The sequence below is a fragment of the Hylaeus volcanicus genome, chromosome 6 (genome assembly GCF_026283585.1).
Source record: "Hylaeus volcanicus isolate JK05 chromosome 6, UHH_iyHylVolc1.0_haploid, whole genome shotgun sequence".
NCBI lineage: Eukaryota > Metazoa > Arthropoda > Insecta > Hymenoptera > Colletidae > Hylaeus > Hylaeus volcanicus.
The window spans coordinates 12,181,708-12,204,094 of record NC_071981.1 but is presented as its reverse complement, the minus strand read 5'-3'; the positions used below and the strand labels follow the sequence as shown (position 1 = coordinate 12,204,094).

The 22,387-nt window shown below is 35.9% G+C and overlaps 1 protein-coding gene across 5 annotated transcripts in view; it reads right to left on the bottom strand.

Annotated features, from left to right (window-relative positions):
- Window positions 1-22,387, bottom strand: part of LOC128878870 (E3 ubiquitin-protein ligase Rnf220-like) — a 161,212-nt gene that overhangs the window by 133,026 nt on the left and 5,799 nt on the right. For all 5 annotated transcript variants that reach the window (XM_054127465.1, XM_054127466.1, XM_054127468.1 and 2 more), the window contains one exon: window positions 16,142-16,682. In XM_054127465.1, the coding sequence (XP_053983440.1) occupies window positions 16,142-16,682 (541 nt within the window). The remainder of the gene's footprint in view (window positions 1-16,141; window positions 16,683-22,387) is intronic.

Sequence of the window (22,387 nt, the reverse complement as noted above, 5' to 3'; positions counted from 1 at the left end):
GAATTTAGCAAACGATAGGAACGAAACGATTTAGTTATGATAGGAATTAGAGTAAATCTCGAATCATCGTACCTTGCCTCGCAATATGTCATAGTTAGACCGCGGATGTTTTTGCACATGTAACTTCAGAAACACCATGTATTATTGTTCGATTCTCAAAAGATTGTCGTTTCTTACCGATCTAATTCATCGATCTAGCGATTCAGATAAGAACTGTTCAGGCCCTTATTCGTAATTAATATGTTTCACGATTTTGGCGATGTGTAGCAGCGGCGTTCAAAAGCGTCGAGTTTTGGACTGTTATAGCTTTGTTTCGAACTGCTTTTGTTTTATCGATACGTGTGGCTTGGGACGAGCCGGGAACGGCGTTATTAGCAAGGTGACGAAGCCACGTGCAAGACGAAATAAATAACACAAATAACTACAAAAAACTTGAAAACCCCAGTTGAAAGTATTATTTTATTTTAATTTGAATTTTATGTTATTTATTTGAAGTATACGCTCCAAAAGTTTGGCTGTCTATCAATGAAATTTTCTGTGTCGAGGTGAATGGAGCAGTCGATACATTCTCAGTTAAATCAAGTCTTCAATGAATAACGTGAATGGACAAACGTATTTCAATAATAACTAATAATAAGTAAACAAATACTTATTCGTTATTGTGCGAAACTGATTCGACGAATTTCAGATTTTTTCAGCCACGTAGAACATACATTGAATGGAGTCCCATGGAAATGACCGACAGACCTCGCAGACCAGAATTCAGTGACACCGATATCACGTTGATCGCCACGTCGCCCATATATGGGTGACAGAGGTTTTTACTGAGGAAATAACAAAATTAATTCTGAAGTAATGCTACCGAAGAAAATAAATCTGAGAAGGATTTGTGAGCATGGCCAGGTTAGAAAAACGAGTACAGTGACAAATGCTATGTTACACACTTGCCAATAGTCTCGAAACAAAATTTTAACCACGCAGAGATTTTCACGAGTATTAGCTTGGCAATCAACGCGACATTGATCGACGCCAATTTTGAAAAATTTCAAAAATTCTCAAATAAATAATCGTGCCTCAAGCTGCGATATTAAAGATCTTCATTTTTGGGAGCATAAGGAGCATTTAATTAGAAAATGTATCTACTATTAAGCGTGTTATTGTCCACTCAGAGAATATAAATCGTGGTCAATATTATTGTCGGTGAATTTCAGTCAACGTCTCTGTCTACCGTTCCTATGGTACCAGTATCCTCAGGTTCGAAAGGATTTAAACAAAAAAAAAAAAAAATGATCGCTTGCGTCCCACGCGATCCTGAAAAAGTGTACTTATGAAATCGTTACTCTTAATCGAAAATCGCAATTCCGTCCATACGTCATTCGACCGATTTGGCCTGACGTATGCGAACACAGCATACGTTCGATAAAGTATCTATCCATAAACTGATGCGTGGCGACGAATCGGTATGGACAGAATACAAAAAAAAGAAGAAAAAAAACCGGTTCCTAGGATCCTTTCGTCTGGAAAAAGACATCTGATCGATCGGAGCAGCACCGGTAAACGAAACCAAGGAGCTACCGTCGAGAAAGCTTTCCGCGCAGGATCGAGACTAGCTGCAGGCTACGAGAGTGTAGGTAACCGTGACAAGAAGTACCCGCACCTAGATAGAGACTGAGCCCTTTCCATTGCGCAAGGATCCAGGCGGAGTACTCTTTATCCAATGTACATGCAGCTCGTATATAGAGCTCCGCCTAGTTGGCTGCAGTTGAGAGGAGGAGGACACCGGGTCTCAGTTGTTTTACCGCATGCAGCGGCGCCACCAATGCTGAGCTACCTCCGACTCTCCTACTTCTTCTTCCACTCAGAAACTGACTATGTATACCGTGCAACGGGAGGAGCGTACTCGACGTCGCCGCAGTTGCAGCTACACCTGCTCCTGTGTAATAAATCGAACGTCTTTCTTCGCTGCCTCCCTTCTTTCTCTCTTCCTTCCTTTATACCTAGTAAAAATAGACGATAGCGACGATATAACTTCGCCGGAGATGAAACGAGAAATACTATTTTCGCAGGAACGCTTGGGTAAGCCTGGAATCATCGGGAAAATGTTGACGAATAGTGAACAGTACGAATTTGATGAATACGAGAGAAATAGGTAGAGTCGAACCTTGGTAACTCGAATCTCGAGAAGTGAGCAAATATCTTCGGGTCGTGAACCTTCGTTTGTTTGTTTATTCATTATGAGGGCACGAAGTCTTTTTAGGCTTTAGACTGTACACCTCCAGCATTAGAACGCGCCACTCCCTCTCTCCCATATCGTGTGGATTGGATAACCCTGTTTATCATTCTTTACGTTCATGAAATTCTTACTTTTTATTACTTTGCATTTGTCTGCATATTTCTTTTCATTCTTTGATATCTCCATTAGGGATGTCAATAGTTCTTTGGGGCACACTGTGCCCCTCTATAGCTCGAGTACTTCGGGATGTAGTAGTTGCAGTCAAGCATAGCTCCAGCCCCTAACGGGGTCTAGTGATGCGCACGAGACGAGATAAATCTCGATCTCGTCTCGATTTCAAAATGCGGTTCGAGATCGAGATTACTTGTAACATTTGAGATCGATATCGAGATTTAGCATGCCGAGATTTGGTCGAGATCAAGATTATTTTAAAATCTCGTCGAGATCTCGACAAAATGTTTTATTATATTGCCGATCGCCAACACATATGACGCCGTGACTGCTGCGCTAACAAACGATGCCATATACAATTTTGTTAATATTATAAGCCACTTCTGCTTTGAGGGTAGGTTCCGACCGACACACAGTGTGATATTTCAGCGATCTAGTGGGACAAAACTTATGTGGTCCAATATCTCGGAAACTATTAGGCCGTTCGCACACGAAGCTACTCAAAAGAAACGTAATTGGTTGCTGACTGAAATCACGAGTTAGTTACCTATTGATTGTAATGATTTTGAATATTTTTAGAAAAAGCATCTACCACTGTCCATGCGGTGTAATATTACAGCAAAGTCATATTCTCGGTCATTGCTTGAACAAATATTGTTAATAATTAATGTAATTATTATCAAAAATTAATTTTTAGTTATTCCAGGTAACAGATATAACGATATAGAAAAATTTCTCACGATTACTGTGTTCTATGAATACTTATTCTAAACCATGATTCTTATTAATATTTCATCGAAGACTGAATGTTACTAAATGCATTGGAAATATTCAATTCATTCGGAGATGTACATATTTCATCCATTTTAAAGTTTTAGATTATTATACCAATGTTTTTCGGGAAAGTAATACTTCCGAACACGAAAAGTTGAGAATAAGATATTTTTTCTATGTTTTAATATCTATTGATTGGAACAATTAAAACTTAATACCTCCGACATGATTAAACATTTGTGATACATATATACAGCATCATTCAGTGTTCGATTAAACATTAATAACAACAACGGTTCAGAATAAGTATTCATTCAAGACATTAATCGAGAGAAATTTGTCAATATTCTAATATCTATTGATTGCACCAACTAAATATTAATTTCTGAGAATAGTTAAATTAATTATTAACAATAATTGTTTCAACAATGTGCGAGAATGTAAATTTTCTTTAATTTTGATGTTTCACGAATTCTTTTTTCGGTGGATCCAACGAGCCTTCGAATTAACAGCCACGCGGTTGTTGTTTGCTCTTGCCCTACTCTTCTTCGATAGTGAGCCGCGACCCTCGACACAGGTATACGAAGGGCGCGATCTCACTCTTTGACGATCCTTCGGTCAGTATGGATCACGTGATCGCGCGTCCGCGTCTCGCGTCCCTCCTATTTGTCCTTGTGTAATTTCCCTTAGTTATCGTAGCTTGGTATTGCTTGTGGGTAGGTTAGTTCGGTTTGGTTAGTTTTAAGGCATGCGTGTACGAGTATCTGTCCTCTACCAAACAATTATTAATCATTTGTTCAATTCTTTTGTTTGTTCGTAAGTCCATATTGGACTCGCAACTTCGTTCTTCGCTTCGGTCACTATTACTTCATGTCATAAGTGAAGTGACCAACTGTGTAACTGGACAGAAAGGTCGGTTGCCGTCCTCCTGGTGGATCTGTATTCGAGAGGAAGACAATCGGCTCCTCCGGATCGGTTCTCTACTCCCTGTATCCCGTCTGGTATAGTCCAGGCTCCCGGCGCAGTGCAGTAAGTCTAAAGCGCAGTGAGACGGGTGCAAGTCGGGTCCGTCGTGGCTCCCAGATGGGTGCAAGGTGTGGAGGATTGGTTCGGAGGCGTTGGTCGTCTTCCTCTCCAATCCAGATCCATCAAGAGGAAACAGGACTGATTCAGTAAGTCTAGTTTCATGGTCGTGTCGTGTCGCGATTTAGCTTCGCTCCTCTTAGTCCAAATAATTATTTGGCAGAGTCAGACTTGAACTTTGGAAATCAAAGGGACTTAGTTTTCTCTGATTTCCACGGTTTCGTACTTAATATTAAGCTCGTTGACTCTATGTAGAGTATGCATCTACGTATGTATACTCTATGTAGAGGGAGATCGAAGGAAGTTTGATTCCTTCTATCTCCGGGTCTCCAGTCGCAGCAACCTCCACGTGGTGAGACCTGGTAATCGGTATTATTCGTGACAAACAATCCTTCGTCGCGAATAATACTGAGAGCTAATGGCTGCGAACTTGTAATAAGTTCTTTAGATATAAAAAGTGTAAAGTGTAAAGTGTAAAGTGCAAAAGTGTAGTGTACAGTGCAAAAGTGTAAAGTGTAAAGTACAAAAGTACAAAAGTACAAAAGTACAAAAGTACAAAAGTGCAAAAGTGTAAAGTGCAAACGTGTAAAGTGAGATTACATTTAGATTACCAGGAATATAATTAATTTTTAGAAAAATTCATTCGTCTAAATCATGTATTAACATAAATATATTTTTATTGCAAAATGGTAGTCAATTTTCACGACAAGTTGTATATTTAAACTCGAGATTTTAGCAAAGGTTGATATCTTTCCGAATACAAGGGCTTAACAAACAAAGAGAAATTCTATTCTTCGAAATGAGTACCATACTAATGTATATCTGTATGTATATTTATTAAGATCTAATCAAAATTAATATGAGACTAATAAAAATTATTGTAATAAACTACTAAATTTATTTATGGAACAACTTTAAACAATTCGGTTTTATCGTGTAATGATGAGCTTTTTACTTATATTTCTTCTTTAAACTCTCCTATACTATATATAAAACGTATACTCCTGGTATTTTATAGTAATTCGGGGAATGTTAATAACCTGTTGAAAGTTTGTAAATCTCATACACTATCACCTAAAAATAATGTACTCTGCTTTTGTAAATTTACAGTACGATCACTTTTATCCTGAAAGCCATTTTCTCCTTAAGCGAAATATATTCCTTCTAAATTATTTTGCATTTCCGTTAAATTAGATGAAATACATCTGCATTCAGCTTTTTAATGCGTCATGATGACGTGAAAATGAATACATAATAACAAAATGGCGAAACGCTAATTATTTCAATGCTCTTTCCGTGCAAATACACGTGAATTACGCGCCCAAATATTCAATTGCGAACTGCATTTTAGACCAGAAAATAAATATAAACTGCATGTTTCACGACGAAATTCCGCGACTATTAAATGTTTAGTAAATATGTAATTAACTAAAGAGATATCCAAATCAAAGATCAAATTTGTTTAAAGAATTTATACAGTAAAAATTATAACGATATAAAAGAAGTTACTTAATACAGTAGTATGTAACGAAACCTATTTTTATTATCTTTGATAACGTTCTATCTAATAATTTTCTACGATACCTCTAGTTACGTTTGTTTTGAAGATAATTTAAAAATAGCTAATTTAACACCAACAATGAGTCATCATTTCTTTATTTTATTATTGTTATTAACGCATGTTCGCTGATATGATCGAGCAATTTCTTTTTCGCGTCACTTAGGAAACAGCTGCTTAAAATAACTATCCTTGGTAGTACCGACACGAAATTACCTTTGGAACGCGATTGAAAATCATACAACCAACCTCATGTGCAATTAGACACGAAGTTTCAATAGTATGCAAAGAGGAACAAGTCAGATATAAAAATGAACGTCAAACATCCCATTTTTCTAAAAAAATTCACTGGGTACGTTTTCTCTATTACCATTACCGCAAATACCCATGGCAGAGTATCGACGACTCATTACGAGGAACTTTCCAGCTGTCCGCAACGAGAAAATGCACGTAACGCGAAACTCATTACGATGCGTGAATAACGAGCCGCAGTATAGATTACCGGATTCAAACGAAGTAGAATTATTGAGTTACAAATGACCGGCATTCCACCGCCTGCTGTCCAACCACAATGTGACGAGAGCAGATAATCCGCCGCGAAACATTCAATATTTTGCTTTATATGCATATATATATATGCACAAAATTAGAAAAGTAAGGGAAGTTAGTTTCTTTCAATCTTGACCACGGTATTAGTATTCATATCGTATCACGTCCAATTTTCGTTATTTCCATTAAAAATAAATTACGTATATACTCGAAATATGAATAAATACGTGTGCAATACTTTATACAAAAATTCCTTATGAATTTAAAGAAGAAAAATCCCAAAGAATACTTGAAAGAAAAGTTACTTCGGATAATAGCCATACTTCTCGGTACGATACTCTGCAAATATTTCACAAGTTTCGATAACTCTCTAAATCGTCTCACTAGATCGAACTTCGTAGACGTTTTCCCAAAGAAAATTGCGAGATGTAGCTATATCTCGTAACAGATTCGAAAGAATTATTTCTCGCGGAGTGACGTTTAACTTTTAATTTTCTTTTCGCGCGACAGTTATATTTGATATCATACACTGTGATCATACGTTAGGCGCGTATGAAACGCGATACTTTTGACGGGAATTTTTTTCCACGGTTTTGCTTTATTGTTCCGCAAGAGTGATTGGTAACTGGCAGTACGGTCTGCAATGTCGCCATTCGATGTTATGCTCTTTCATGGAATACAAACGAATAAGAGGACACCGGTCGAGTATGGGATTGGTTTGGCCCATAAGGCACCCCTTGTCTCTCTTTGACGATTGAAAAAATGCAATTAAAAATTTGAACGGTAATATAGGTCAGAGACACGACGATCCCGTCATCAACCACCCTCGCTCAGCCCTCGTTTTCCCCTCGGATTCTGTGCAGCGGCGCGCTTTCCACCCCGCGATTACAAATTTTCAGAAATGTCTGCGACCAAAACGCGACTTTGATAAGTTTCGATGATTTCTAAGAAACAATTTCTGCAATTCTACAAATATTACAACGATTTCTAAGAAATAATTTCTACAATCCTACAAATATTACAACATTTTTAACGGAAGCTTAAGTAGTTCTTACAACACTCGTTCATACCAAAGAAATGGCAACGCCTGTCAAAATTGAAAATAAAAAATCCTAATTAGCCTAGTACCTCGAAGTAAATAACACCATAGTAAGCGTGAAAAACAAAAATATTTAAATCTGAAAATTTAATTTTAAACGACGAATTCATCTACGTAATCAATTTTTGAAAAGGTTCATTCATTTAACTAATATACTAAAAAATAATACACTCTTGTTAAATAAGATTTGAAAAAATTGTTGACTGTCGCTATCAATTTGGATGCTTATGTTTGCGTATTGAACGTTTACCCGCAAAAAATCGTCCCGAAATCTTCTATTATATTTTACAGAACGCGTTCGAAAAACAGTGAACAAAACGCTTTCTAAATGCAACCAGGGAGAAATTTCGAAAATTCGTACGGCTTCCCTTCGCATACATATTCAAACATTTTACCCGCCAAGAAAGGTCGCGCAGCGTTTTGTCCGGTTGTTCGTCGGTTTCATTAACGCTTCACGCGTAGGAGCATTTACCCTCATTTGTATTCTGAGAACGAACAGCGAGCCATGCCGCGATTTACTAGCACGTTCTACGAATTATTTGGTAATCAAATTTTTCCACTCTCCTCCCTTACCTCGAGAAATGGCCGGAAAGGCGCACGTCGTTCGGACCTTTTACAATGATTTCTCTATTTTACGGTGGTTGCGTGAGAAGGTCATTAGGAGTCCCGTGAACGTGCCACGAAAACGATTTCAAGTAAATACTTACACCGCTCTCGAAAGAAATGTCGAAACTAATTCATCCGAATTTCGATTAGCGTGAATGTCTACAAATATTTTTAGTTCGATAAAATCGATCGAACTCCGTTCAAGTTAACAGAATTTGATTCACAGAATTATTCAGTATTTTCAGAAGTGCCATTTCCATTATTAGAGAATACTTAACCATTCTATACTGATATCACATTTATAAGACGTCTGATAATTTTAATAGTACTAATTGAATTAAAATTGTCGTAGAATAGTTTTAAGTGGGGTTAATTGCTACGCCTAATCTATAAAACAGAACGATATTTGTTACCGAGAAGCAAATCCTTTTTAAATTTTCGCATTAACAAATTTCATTTGCGAGTCACGAAAATATTATAAAATTTAATACTTCCAATTTAAAATTCCGCCGAATATTGCCCGATTAATTCATATCACGTCCATCGATAGCAGCGCGAAACAATAAAATGAAAATTAATATGTAATAACAGAAGAATAAAATAAAATACAGACTTTCGTTGGTCACTCGCTTTTTTCGAACCGATACGTATGAGTCACACATACGAATAATCGACTATAAACTGCATTTTCGCACCAAAAAGTGCAAAGTACGCCGTGTGCATCGCGTAAACGGGTAATCACAATCACGGCAACAGTGCGCGCATATGTGCGGTATAAATGAATTGCCCATTCGCGTAGTCTTTAATGTCTGTGTACATAGTACAATCACAGGGTAAATAAAACGAATACGTATCCAAAGGTTTTCGATTCCACGTATGAAAACAAAAAAATCAACTTTCTAAGACATTTAATATAACCGGACACATAAGACTTTGATCAATTGAAAAATTTGGTTGAAAGCAGCATTAAGTATTGAAAAATAATATAAAAAGAAATTAGAAATACAACTGTTCCACTTTCGCTATTCCTGTAACATCAGAGTTCAAAGTGTTTAATTATTCAATGAGATCGTAGAAGCAAGACGAATCAACGATTAACTCCTGTGTACTTGTAATCGGGGAATCGAAACACTCAAAAGTTTATTTAAAATGTGTGGTAAAAGTTGGTTTAAAATGTGGTATTTTCAGCAATATAGAAATTTGAGTAAACGTTTCAAGGTGCAAGTACAAGAAAGAAAATATTGAAAATCAATTTAAAAGAATACAAAGTTTCACTACTTTCGCGCTTGTATTAAAATTTACCGCGTACGAAGACTGTACACGGTAAACGGCAAAAAGGAAAATATTATTTCAAGTTTTTTTCTTAAAATACACTGAGATTCGAAGTAGATTATTTTGATACGCCGGAGCATGCCAGTTTCACCACGACGAAATCGTATTTTACAGTAAAATCCTATAAACGCCAAAAACACGTCAATCATTCTTTAATGCGAATGAATTTTAGGCAACGCTCACTAAATCATCTGCTAATATCGTCGATCGTTAACGAAACGCCGCGTACGTCGGTGTTAAACCTGATGTACCACCTTGCCAATGAGAAATTGTATAAATATCGACAGACATTGTGTGAGTTTGACGTTGCAAATTTTGCACGAGGAACGCAAAATACTCCAAGTATCAGGTGGACGGCCGACGCTGAACAAACGTTGCTTCAATGTCACGCTATTATTTACCAAATAACTTCATACAGACTCAATAACAAACCCGAAAATTACTCACCCGTGCGTATCTGCTATTGTACCCTATAATGGTGCAACGGTGTTTGGATACATCATTCAGCTTCGTACAGTATACAATTGAAAATAAATATACGAATGATAATATAAAGAAATTACTTGCCAAGAAATTTATTTATATTACCAAATTCGACGTTATTCAATTTTAATGTATATATATATATATATATATATCTTCTTAAACACTCAAACCGTTATATTCCCATCATTTTCAGAAATTTCTCTATTCGATTTTCAGAGCACGTTACTAAAGCCAAATACTTCAAAATATTAATAACAATCATTTAATAAAAAGATACAGACGAATTAAGGTAGAAGAAATTCTTCAAGGAATTCTGCAATGATGAAATAAAACTTGAACAAAACGTCAATTAATCCTTACGACTCCTTTAATTTGGTATACTCGAAGCTCTAAAAAATTCTTCCTTTTTTTTAATAAAGAAAGTAACCCCGTACCGACGCTACCTTACGATATTAATCGGAGACACTAAAGTTATAATTCTAAAGTTATAATCGATGTGCACGGGCAATCAGTGGAATTCTGGATTTCAGCAAAAATTGCGCGACAAAATTAGCGAAGCACACAAATAACTGTAAAATTCGTGTATAATCAGTTCTCTGAATAATATATCGCAGTGACGCGTAAACTTTATACCGAATCGTCATAATGCCCATAACCGAGGCTGGCTGGTATGCACATGCAACGTGCATTCGCCGAGCCAACAGATGTAGTTTGGTTTCCCGACGCGCTGGAAGGAGAGGTGAAATCGTTCCGTTTGGCAGACTGTTTGAACGTTTTGCAACGAGTTTATTCGAGTTATCAATTTCCTGACAAATATCTGCATTTCCGTTCCCGTATCTCTATCCCCGACCCTATCACTTTTTCCCTCTTCCCTCTGTTTTGCGATTACAATATAATCGATTTGATTTTGATGCAAAAATGCACATTGCTCGCTACACGAGCGATCTCCTATTACTTCGACGGGAGTGCTTTGTTTGTTCGAAGGCTACTACTACGGTGGTCCAGAAAATATTGCTTCTGTCGAAACATTAATTTGTTAAGTATGATAAAAGATAGTTTCGGGGAAGATAATGGATGTCATGGGTAGCTTTCTCTGGGTTAGAATAAATTGAGGAGGTCGTATTCGTTGCTAAATAAAAAGTAGTATGTGACGGGCATTTAATTAATTTTCCGAGTCTAACAAGTAGATTTTATTATTTTTCTGGGCTTTTGCAGTTTTTCAACTGGTAGAGGCCTGTCGCAAATAATTCTTAATAACATGTTGCCGCTATTTATGCTCGTAATTGTTGACTTTGAGCAGTTAAAATTTGTTTATGTCTATGCGCGTGGGCGTGCGTGTATGCGTGAGCACGTAATCAGCTGATTGGATATAGTACATGTAGTTCGTACCACATAAAATTGTCGATATTCGATGTTTATTCGATATTCGACTAGTTGAATTTTAATTTTATTTTCACATTGATTTGTTTCTTTTTTTATTGCTTTTTTTCATTACGGCCACTATTTTTGTATGATTTGAACTGAAACAACTCTACCAAAACGAGCAGAAACGATAATTTAGCTTTCAAAAAGAGCTGTTTTAGCGATGCAACTATTCGATGGTGATTTAAACAATTTCTTTCTGAAGATACAAATCTGACAAGTCAATATCTGATTCGAACAATAACACGACAGCATTAACGTTAACAAATCGAAGGCATGCATCAAAAATTAATTCAAAATATTTGAATGCAAATTTCACACAATCTTCGCATAATTTAAAATAAGTACGAATCGAGTAGTCACTCTATCCAATTAGCCGCGAATAATTATTAATTTGTGCGGCTGAAAGGTTTACGTACGTACAAACAGCTGGACGCTATTTCGTACACTGCAAATATCCATGATAAATTTTTTCAGCGCTGTCTAAATCAAACAACGATAGTGTAATTTCCCGAATCAAGCAGCAAATGATTATTTACCAGTAATCCCTGTCAATCGTGATAATGAACATATTTCATGCGTAGGTATTGAATTGATACATCCCAACCCCCATTCCCGACGCACCAACCAAAAAGCGTTGGCAGGTCGCTGAGTTTAAAATACGCAGAAACGTTTCGCAGTCGTATACTAAATCAAATTATTCGCTGATTATTTCACGATTTTCCCTACAAATTCTTCAACTCTATACGCCGATCGCGCAATTAATTTCCATGGCATAAATCTTATACACTGCGCGCAATAGTCTCATTTCGATATTATGCCGTCGCATAATTACGAATTCCGCGATTCCGACGTTTCATTTATAAATCATTTTATATTTCGAATTAGGCAAGTAGTCGAGGTCCTATCGAATTTGTGCATCTGTTTTATGTAATTTTGCACGTTGAATTCAGTCGTAGACAACTGGCAACTCCGTGCGAACATAGAAATTGAAATATTAGGGTGACCGAAAATTAATCAAAATGTAGATGATGATATCCTGAGGGCGATGGAGGATTCGGATCCTCGTAAAACGATTGAGAAATTACTTTTCGGTCGCCCTAATAGTTACGCTTTAATGGAGTTTTTGTCATGTAAGTTATAAGAGATTAATCACTACGGAGTAAAAGAATGTATCGAATGTATTAATATGGAACTAGCAGTTGAAATAGATAAGTTGCGAACAAAAATTCGTAGGTCAACTTCTATAATTACTGTACTGTGGATGTTTGTTTCTATGTCGATTATAAGAATGCGAGAACTCTATTTAAGCTTTAATCTATGACACCATTGATATTAAGACGAACACCCTTCCCCTTTAGCTCGGATACCTCGAGCTTGCTAGACCCGTACTGTAGCTGCAAATACTAATCAAGCATAGCTACAGCCCCTGAGGAAAATTGAGTAAATACTGGAAATAAGTAAGTTTAATTTAGTTTAGTAAGTACCGGATTGTACAAGATAAATCTAACAAACGTATATAACATAATTTATAGAAAATAACTAAAATAAAAGGTACTAATTTATTATTTATTATCTATTCGGTTATTTCTTCCAAAATATGCATCAGTATAAACATACAGAAACTGATAAGTCACAGACAAACTAGAAAACACGAAGGTAAAGAAAGTTAACATAACAAAGATCCAGGCGAATTTCCGATTCGAGACTACCCGTACGCAATTTTACGCAACGCGAGATCCCTCTGGAACGCACACGACCGCCACAAAGTGAGTATCGACTAATTAACGACACGGCTGCGTAGTGTTTGTCAGAGTCAAAGGACATCGTTATCCCGGCGTTGAGCATTCGAAAAATAAAACTGAAAGGCAGTTTGACGCCAAGGTTGCACACCTTCGACCTTTTTCCAGCTGTTCTTTTTTTTGTCTCTCGTCTTGCGACCAAATGAAAATTAGCCACGGCGCAACGACGGAAAGAGAAAAAGAGAGAAAGAGAGAGAAAGATACACGAATCTCAACCACCGCGTGATCTTTTTTCGATTTTAACAGAGGGAATTCGCAAAGCGAGCTGCTAGTCGACGAAAGGACGATTCTTTACGGGTGAAAGAGAGAAGGGACGAGAATGAAAAATGCTCGAGGAACATTAAGCTCGAGCAAGAGGGCCGAAAAAAACGGTCGCCGCGAAATCGTAGCCGAGAAAAATGAATGGCTCTATCTTTCGGTAATTAAGACTGTACCGAAAAATAAGCAAACGTATGGAAACGAACCCTGCGCTAGCCTTCAGACACAGCACAGCTGCTACGACCCTGAGAATTCAAATAAACGACTTAGGTAGATTAAGCACACAAATCTCCGCGGTTCCTCCGCTGCAAATTCCTATATATGTTTCAGCTGGTCTTTTGTATACAAAGTGGACTATCCAAATACCCGCGTTACTTATGGATGTTCGAAAGAACAAATATGTGCAACGATATTTTGATCGAGGTCATTTTTTCTTAACGTTTCATCGTCGTCAATGTTTTTCTAAGTGGACCGTTTAACTATTGGTACGTACCTTACGTTGTTACGTAGTGTTGTAGTATGTTGAGTTATGTTGTATTGTGATGTGTTATAAAAAGAACAACATAAAGGAACGATAAAAATAAAAATTCAATGACCTTCGGTAATGTTCCATTCCAATTATGTAGTCTTCAAGATATTTACATTTCATGGACGTATCGAACCATTTCGATATTCTTGTTACACCTTGAAATAGTACATGACGGTTATCAACGAGTCGTTCATTTACGGGAGCTTAAGCGATTCGATGAAAATTCGAGTAGAACAGTTTGTTCGAATGCGGGACATTTTTCAGGATTCATCGCCATGCGGGACATTTTCCGAGATTCAGCATCATGCGGGACCAATGGCATCCTCACACCTAATCTGGGACCTCTGGTTGGCTTACTAGCCATATTCGTCGCACTTATAGAAATCGATTTCGAAGTTAAACTCATAAAAAAAAACAGATTTCTCGATAACATTATGTTACGATCAATCGTAAATGTTTGGAGTGGAATCGTGACCGTCATTATTACGATGAAAACAAATGGAATAAGTGGAAGTTTATGGTAGCGTTTACTTCTGTTAATGTCAACGGAATAAATAGTAAAGTATGTAATCCGTCAGTTTAATAATACCGAAAATATTCGTTTTCAACTCATGTTTATCAGAACTTTTTCTTCCATTTGACGTGTACTATCTGATCTAACTTTATATACATATACATACAGTGGGTGTAGAATGTATTCGTACACCGATCAATTTCCCAAAAAACTTTTCTGTGAAATTGTGGTTTCTTAAATTTTTTTTTTTTTAATCAATGATATACTACATATTCTTAGAAATCTCCAGAATAGATATAGTATATCCAAACAACAATTTATATAACAACAAAGTATTTGTACGATTCCTACGACGAACCATTTACAATAGAGTTTGTAACATAAACACATCAGTTTATTGCTTTGTACGAATTAGAAAACATGGAATTTCCAGTAAAGTAATTTTAAAAATGGCTCAAACAGAGAAATGGAAGAAGATCCCACTCCGAATAACATCAACATTTAGGTAATTTAATGCCTAAAAGAGTAGCAGTAATTATAAAATCAAAAGGAAATCCCACGAAGTATTAATTATTTATACATTAATATAAATTTCGTTTTTTTTTGTGTGAAGTTTTAAAAATTAAACAGTTGTACGAATACTTATTGCTTCTATATTTCTACCGATTTGTGTTTTTTCTTGTTAATTTCGCAACTTATATAAATAACTTTTTTTTTTTTTTTTACTGCATCCATTCTAGAGATTTCCAAGAATATATAAAATATCATTGTTTATAAAAAGGAAGTTAATAAATTCCAATTTAACATAGTTTTTTTTGGAAATTCATCGGTGTATGAATACTTTCTACATCCGCTGTATACTACGTTTTAATATTCATGTAGACATGTAGTCCTACCTTTCTAAAAAATACTATTCTTAATTAGTATTTACTCGTTTCTGTTTTAAAGTGTCAGATACAATCAGAGGTTGAAAAGATTCAAAAAGTAACTGTTTCAAATTATTATATAAGGGTTCTGATTGAAACAGTCATGAGATGCGAAAATATATTGCAGAAGTTATGGCTTTAAAAATTTCGAGGCTATGCTTCTAAGAATATATCGATCATACAAATCTTTGTATTAATTGGTTATCGATATTAGATCAACAGTGCAATAATGCAACAGATTTAATATTAGTACCCAAGTAATCCAAATATTCGAAACAATCGATTTTTTGCGAATTACAGAAACTATACACAAAGAAACAGTTTGAAACCCGATATAGGATAGAACCTTGTTCATCTACAACTGTTATAACGTCATATCGGTTCTCGCAACTATTTTAACACTTTATTTACCGGGAGCCTATTTATAGGCTTTTTAATTTCAGTACTTCAGTACTTTTCGAATTTATTTACTGTGTTGATGGTTGTCTACTTACAATGTTCAGTTTTTGGAAACAGACTTGGCTTTCAATGTACTAGTTACGATATGGAGGAATTACTGTCAACCTAGATTGGCATATGATACTGTAGAAAATTCTTTATTGAATTAAAGACTGTTTCTAAATAGCCCGGTAGATAAAGTGTTAAGAACCAGAACCGATATCACAACTGTAAACAACCCTTGTAAACAAGAGACCTCATATGTACCTCGATATCGAATACAGACTGTCGATATTTCGCGGCAAGATAGATCGTTAAACCAAGGATTAAAGGAACAAGAAGCGATAAATGTGAAACTCACGTCGATATGGTCTTCCTTCTTCGGGCGTGGAGCGCTCGGTGTTCTCGGAGCCAGGTGTAGCGTTGGCGTCGCGATCTTCTTCTTCGGGGGTGGTGCCGCGATTGGTGATCGATCCGGTTCCGGGGCCGGTTGGCGATCTGCTCGTGGAGCCAGCTGGACTCTGTGGCGCGATTTCTTGGCCTGTCGCAGTGCTCGCACCTCCTCCGACGCCCCCGATACCGGAGCCCGCTCCAGAAACGGAAACCACGGCGCTGCCACCGGCGGAGGACAGCGACGACGGCGAGAACATGTTCGATATACTCGAGAGGGAGCCAATGCTCGGCAATCCGGAGCTGGTCACCGGCCCGTTTCCGGTTTCTACTTTTAGGCACTTGCTCGGTGGAGCGAACGCCGATGGCCCGAGGGGCCTGAACCCTCCAAATGGTAAACGGTGATCCAGAGGGTGCAAGAATTGTGGCGGTAAGTGGAGCATGTGATGGAGGCCGTAGCCGAGAGATGCTGCGGTGCTGAACGGCACTTGAAGATCCTTCGAGTCGGTCACCTGAGCAACAGGATGTCACAGATTAGTCTTGGGGAGGTTAGTGTAGCGGATGGATGCAATCGTTGGTAAACCAAACTCGGATCGTTGCTGGCCTGGTCATTCCAGCGCGGTTTTTTTAACCCTGTACACTATTTTTCCCTAAAACTCTTTTAAGAGCTTACAAGGGTTTCGGGGGCCAAAAAGAAAGCGCATGAAACAAATGAATCACTAGACTGCGGATTTTTATGCATTTATAGAAAATCTGAACGTGCTAGAAAATATAGAATGGACACAGTAGCCAATAATATAAAAAATATTGAAAGTAAAGTTCATATTATAATACTTGCAGAGTAAAATAAATTCCTGTTTAGGTTCAGTTTTTGTAGGTACGTTTACAAAGATTTTATTTTCCGCATTTTAGATCCGCAGTCTAATCATGACAGATGAATTTGGTATCGGTAAGAAGCCGATTCGCATAGTTTTTTTTCTGTAGTAAGGAGGAGCTTCCTTGCGAAATTTGGAAAACTTTAAACTTTTTCGAGACATCTTATGAAAAAGTTTCTTTCTTCGTTAGTGTTCGTTTTACTCCACGAATCTTCAGCTTAACGTATCTAGTCGCGAAGAGGACCGAATCTAGACTTTCGAAACGTTATATTCTGGTTAAGAGAAGTCATTGCCCTTGTTAGCTACAAAAAGAATCAACCCCGACAGAATTCAAGACCCATCCTTTCCAGTTGTAATTCGAGATGCTCGCACCTTCGTGACCGCAAACAGTAGAAAACGATTTAAGGGAATTAACGCCTTTGAGAATGGTCAAAACATTGCGTTTATCGTTTTGCATAAAGTTTTTTGCTTCGACACGATTTCAACGATCGATCATTTTGAAAATGCCTATTACATACTTCGATATTTGTCGCTATTTAGATTCATTTTCAATTGATACCGTGATACTTAAATTACAGTAATTCTATTTGCCTATCATTTAACTTTAACGAACTGTAAGCACATTAAAATAAAATTCTGATCGGTTTACTATCATTAACCATCCAATTGTGCATCACGTGATTTCTGCGGACAATTAATAGGGATTCCAAAATTACTGTCTATCTCAATTACCGGTAATGAGCACAATTATTTTGTATTAATAACGGTGCAATACGAGAAGTATCTTCATGAAGACACCCTTTTCCTCATTTCTATTGAAGGTTTGTAAACTAATTGTTTTATGTCTTAAATAAAAGTATACCTTTTTTTAATTTTGATCTGTATTTACTACAGATTAATAGCAATTCATTTACTTATCGCTTTCCTTATGATCTATAAAATAATTTAAACGCTTTGCATGAATGCAAATTATCCTCTCCTCGTAATATTTATAAAACAGTTCACCTGTTCATCGGTGATATGAAGATTAATCGTTACAAATCTATCTAATCTCTGTATCCTAATACTTCTTTGATGTAATAATTGAAGTCATAGAGAAACAAAGATTACCATACCACTTAAGTATTCCCTGTACAATTATTATTCTATCTGTTACGACAATTCAAGATGAAACCCATCTCGATTGCGTGACGTTTTCTATATGTGTACACGCTACTTTACACTTGTTTGCATGAAAAACAGAAACAGTAAAAGGATGGTAAATAAAAGTGGAATAAATTATACCTGTATCTACAATTGTGCAGGTATATCAACGATAACCGATTAAGTCGCATTGTAAACGATAAACGGTAAATTTATAGATAAAATCGTTTGGTTCCTCTTTTGTAGTTTACACGATACAATATGTATTAAACGTATCAAAGATTTCAATGTTACCGCTATCCATTACGGCCGAAAGGATGACATTTACCGCAGCCTGATATTTCGTTATTACAATCGTTACAAAACAGAACTCGTTGATTTTCATGGAGGCATTCACTATGCCAGCTTAATAGACTCGTCAATCATTGGGAATAGAATGATACAACCGACAGTGGAAAGCTTCACGTTTTGACGGATTATTATAACACAGTGGTTTCGCGTTATTAACAGTATAATGCCATATTGCTTTCGTATTATACGCTATTTCAATATGCTGAAATGCGTAGGAATACCCGCATACTGCGAATGAAATATCTGGTTATATACCTAATAGAGTAAGTTTAAAATGAAACTTTAATTTATACGAATACATTAGCTTTGTTTAGTACGTAATGTGAAAATTGTCAAATGGAAAATCATTTGTAACAGCAAATAACATATTTATGTGTTTGCATACTTTGTGCAATTATTTGTGTATAAACTCTCGTACTGTAAGTTATTGTAATACGTGATCTGTAATTTCGAACATTTTCTGTAAATCTTATAACAGACTAAAACACCTGATTTCGTAGATTTTACGTATTCAGGTGTGCAACTACTCTGATTCGCGAAGAAATAAACCAGCTTTTGAACGCGTTACACTGAAAAAGTATGTAACGTGAACCATCCAAAGTCAAGTAGACGAATACTTAGTACGTATACTTTGAAATAGGTATATCTTATAAAGCTTGTCGAAAGATTTATTTCAGCCGGGCGTTACGAAAAATGCTATTTTTTTTTAATTTTCTATGATGTCTATAAAAATAAAAAGTCTAAAGATCTACTACTACATTTGTTTATTTCACACCAGCCAGTACTAAAGGAGCTCGAAAAGAATCAAAATAATCACTCCTCTTCATATCGATTGATTTTAATACTAGATCATTTTCTCTAGAAATAGTCAAATTTACCGAATGCGACGATATTACAATAAACGTGTTGTAACATCCGTATTTAATTAATTGTGATTCAATATTGATTGCCCTTTGTCTGCAGCCCGTTACAATTTCAAACGGCAAATAGAAACTGTTAACAGATCGCTGGTAAATCGCTAAATATTCATTTTTATAACTGCATCGATATTAAGTGTTTATCGTCGACAAACATCGGAATAGTGTTCAACTACGTCTGAAAATCCATAATACAATATTCACTCCCCATGTTAACGCGGATATTTGTTTACAAAAGTATCGCTGTATTTTAAACAGGAATGGAAACGTTCCTACTTATTACTGGTCGAAAATAGAGTATGTACTAATATTTGAACAATGCTTAGGTACGCATTATCAGATCGATATTTCAGCTCGCGTAACTGTACTCTCCGGTCATAACATTTTCATGTATTTATACTATTTTAGAATGTCAACGTTCGCAAAGTATATTGCGAAATGAAAAGTAGAAAATACTCTTTTGTATAATATATTTCCTGGCATAATACCTATTTCAAAATTTGCAAATATTATGACTTTATTATAAAGTTTCCAACCACGATTCGAATAATGATTTAATCAAGCATGTCTGCACAGAAAAATGGATACGATACTCTCTTTTGTATTTCTCTTATAATGTGTATGCAATTGTGTTTTAGTCTGTTATGAGATTTAAAGAAGAGGGACGATATTAAATATCAAGTATTATAATAACGATATAAGAATTGCGTACTTTAATTCTTCAGAAGTCAAAAGAATTACGTAATATTCCACAATTGGTACCATTTGTACAGTTTAAATCAAACTTTTGGAACAATGTATTCGTACTGTAAGTATCGATAAGACCAGATTAATAAAAGTCCTTGGAAATTCGAATTTTGGTTCGGATAAAATTTATTAAAATTAGAAATGAAAATTCTCTTCTAAGAATAACAATTTACACATTTTTCATTATCTGTGTCAAAAAGATTGTGTTGTTTATATTTAATATTTAGTTAGCTTCCATTTGAAATAAGTAAACTTATACTACAGACACGATACGACACCTCTTATTTATTCGATGAATGTTTTTCAATTATAATTGTGAAATACCTGTTCCAGAACATACACATATTAGAAGAACAATTTTTATAAAAGTTCGCAACAGTCGAAATTGTCGCGTACAAAAATCCCAATCCGGTATACTTTTAAGTAACAAATATAACTTCTAACAAAATTGTAAAAAAAATAATTAACCTTTTTTACGTTCCTGGTATCGTGACATATGACCATTTATTTATTTGATGAATTTTTTCCAATTATAATGCCGAAATAACTGTTCCAGAACGCATAGTTTACAACGATTTTTATGAAAATTTGTAACGGTAAAAATTCCGGGTATAAAAATACCGCGTCGGTATACTATTAAATGAAAAATGTAGCTTCTAACATAATTGAAAAAAAAATAATTTACTTTTTTATTGTGTGCATTAATTTCACGCCCAAATACTACATTTGATTAATCTTTATCTTTTTCTCTGTGTTTTTCGTATTAGTTTCAAACATTTTAGACTATTTTTAGATATGTTTGGCTTTCGAAAATGTTGTAATCGGTCTTATTGTAATCTCATTTACGAACGACATGGCGATCGACATTTTAAGGTACTCCCGTACCGTAACTGTACCGAAGGTAACAGTGTTTTTTATACATTCGTTGTATCGCAGTTTTGAGTGGAATACGGAAAAAATCGAGCCAGAAATGCTACACCGAAGGGTTCCCGAATTTCCAAATAAACATTTCATGGAATCAATAATGACGTAGCCAATGAGTTATACGGGAATTAGTGGGGCGCGATTAGTTTATTATACTTTTATACGAGGAAATGAGGTTCTCGTTTCCCAGCCACCGTATTTGTTCCTCCGTTCAATCAGTGATTTATTAGGTATTCATTATTATCTTAATTACAACCGATTGCCACGAGTATGGCATTTTTTGGCGCCGACGGCCCATGGGCAGATCGATGACCGTGCTTATACATATTTACAATATTTTCGAGTCCTCTCCTTCTAGCTTGCAAGTGCGCATCGCACAAAAACGCGTGCAGATTTTGTCGTAACCCAACGATCAATCCCCAACGAAATTCTCTTAGTTTTTAGCAACATCAAAATTATATTATTCAGTTTTACTTTTCCGACTTGAGTCTTAACGAATGGATTTTGTTCTTAGAAAATACATTTCATTTTTAATCGGTACGAACATGAACGTTATTACGAATAATTCGAGACAAACATCTATATCCTCTTTTTCGAGAATTACTTTCATTTTACACGGATTGCTATTAGTTGTCATAATAAAATATACTGATATGCTTTTAATACATTAATTGTCACTCGGACAATGCGTATTTTATCAGAACAGCATAAAAAAACAAACGCGTGACAGTAAAACGAAATGAATAAAATTACGTCTAAAATCCCGTTCAATTTTAAATATTCGTCAGACCAGCAAAGTATTTCACGACCTCTACCCTATCATTCTGTTCAAACCTACACGATCCGAAATATCTTGTTGCCACTTTCCCAAAAAAAGCAGTTGAAACTACTCATAACTTTATTATCATGTTCCTCCTCGAATGATTAATTTCTGCTCTAAAAGATTCAGTAAATATTTCCCTAACTTCTTTGTACCCACCAAGTACAAACAATCAACATAGTTCACCACTAGTGTCTATAATTCCATCAAACAGGAGAAATGTAGAAATATTTTGTATAAAATTAATATAACGTTGACTGTGCTATTACGAATTTTATTTAACTTTGCAGAGCAAGAGACATTTATTGACGATTTAACGTTTCTACTCTCAACAGCAATTGCACGATGAGAAGCAGAGAAAAAAAGATTTCATCGTACAATTCCTGACGAGGATTCCAAGTGGAACCGAAATTCGTTGATAAAATTCATAATTAATGTAT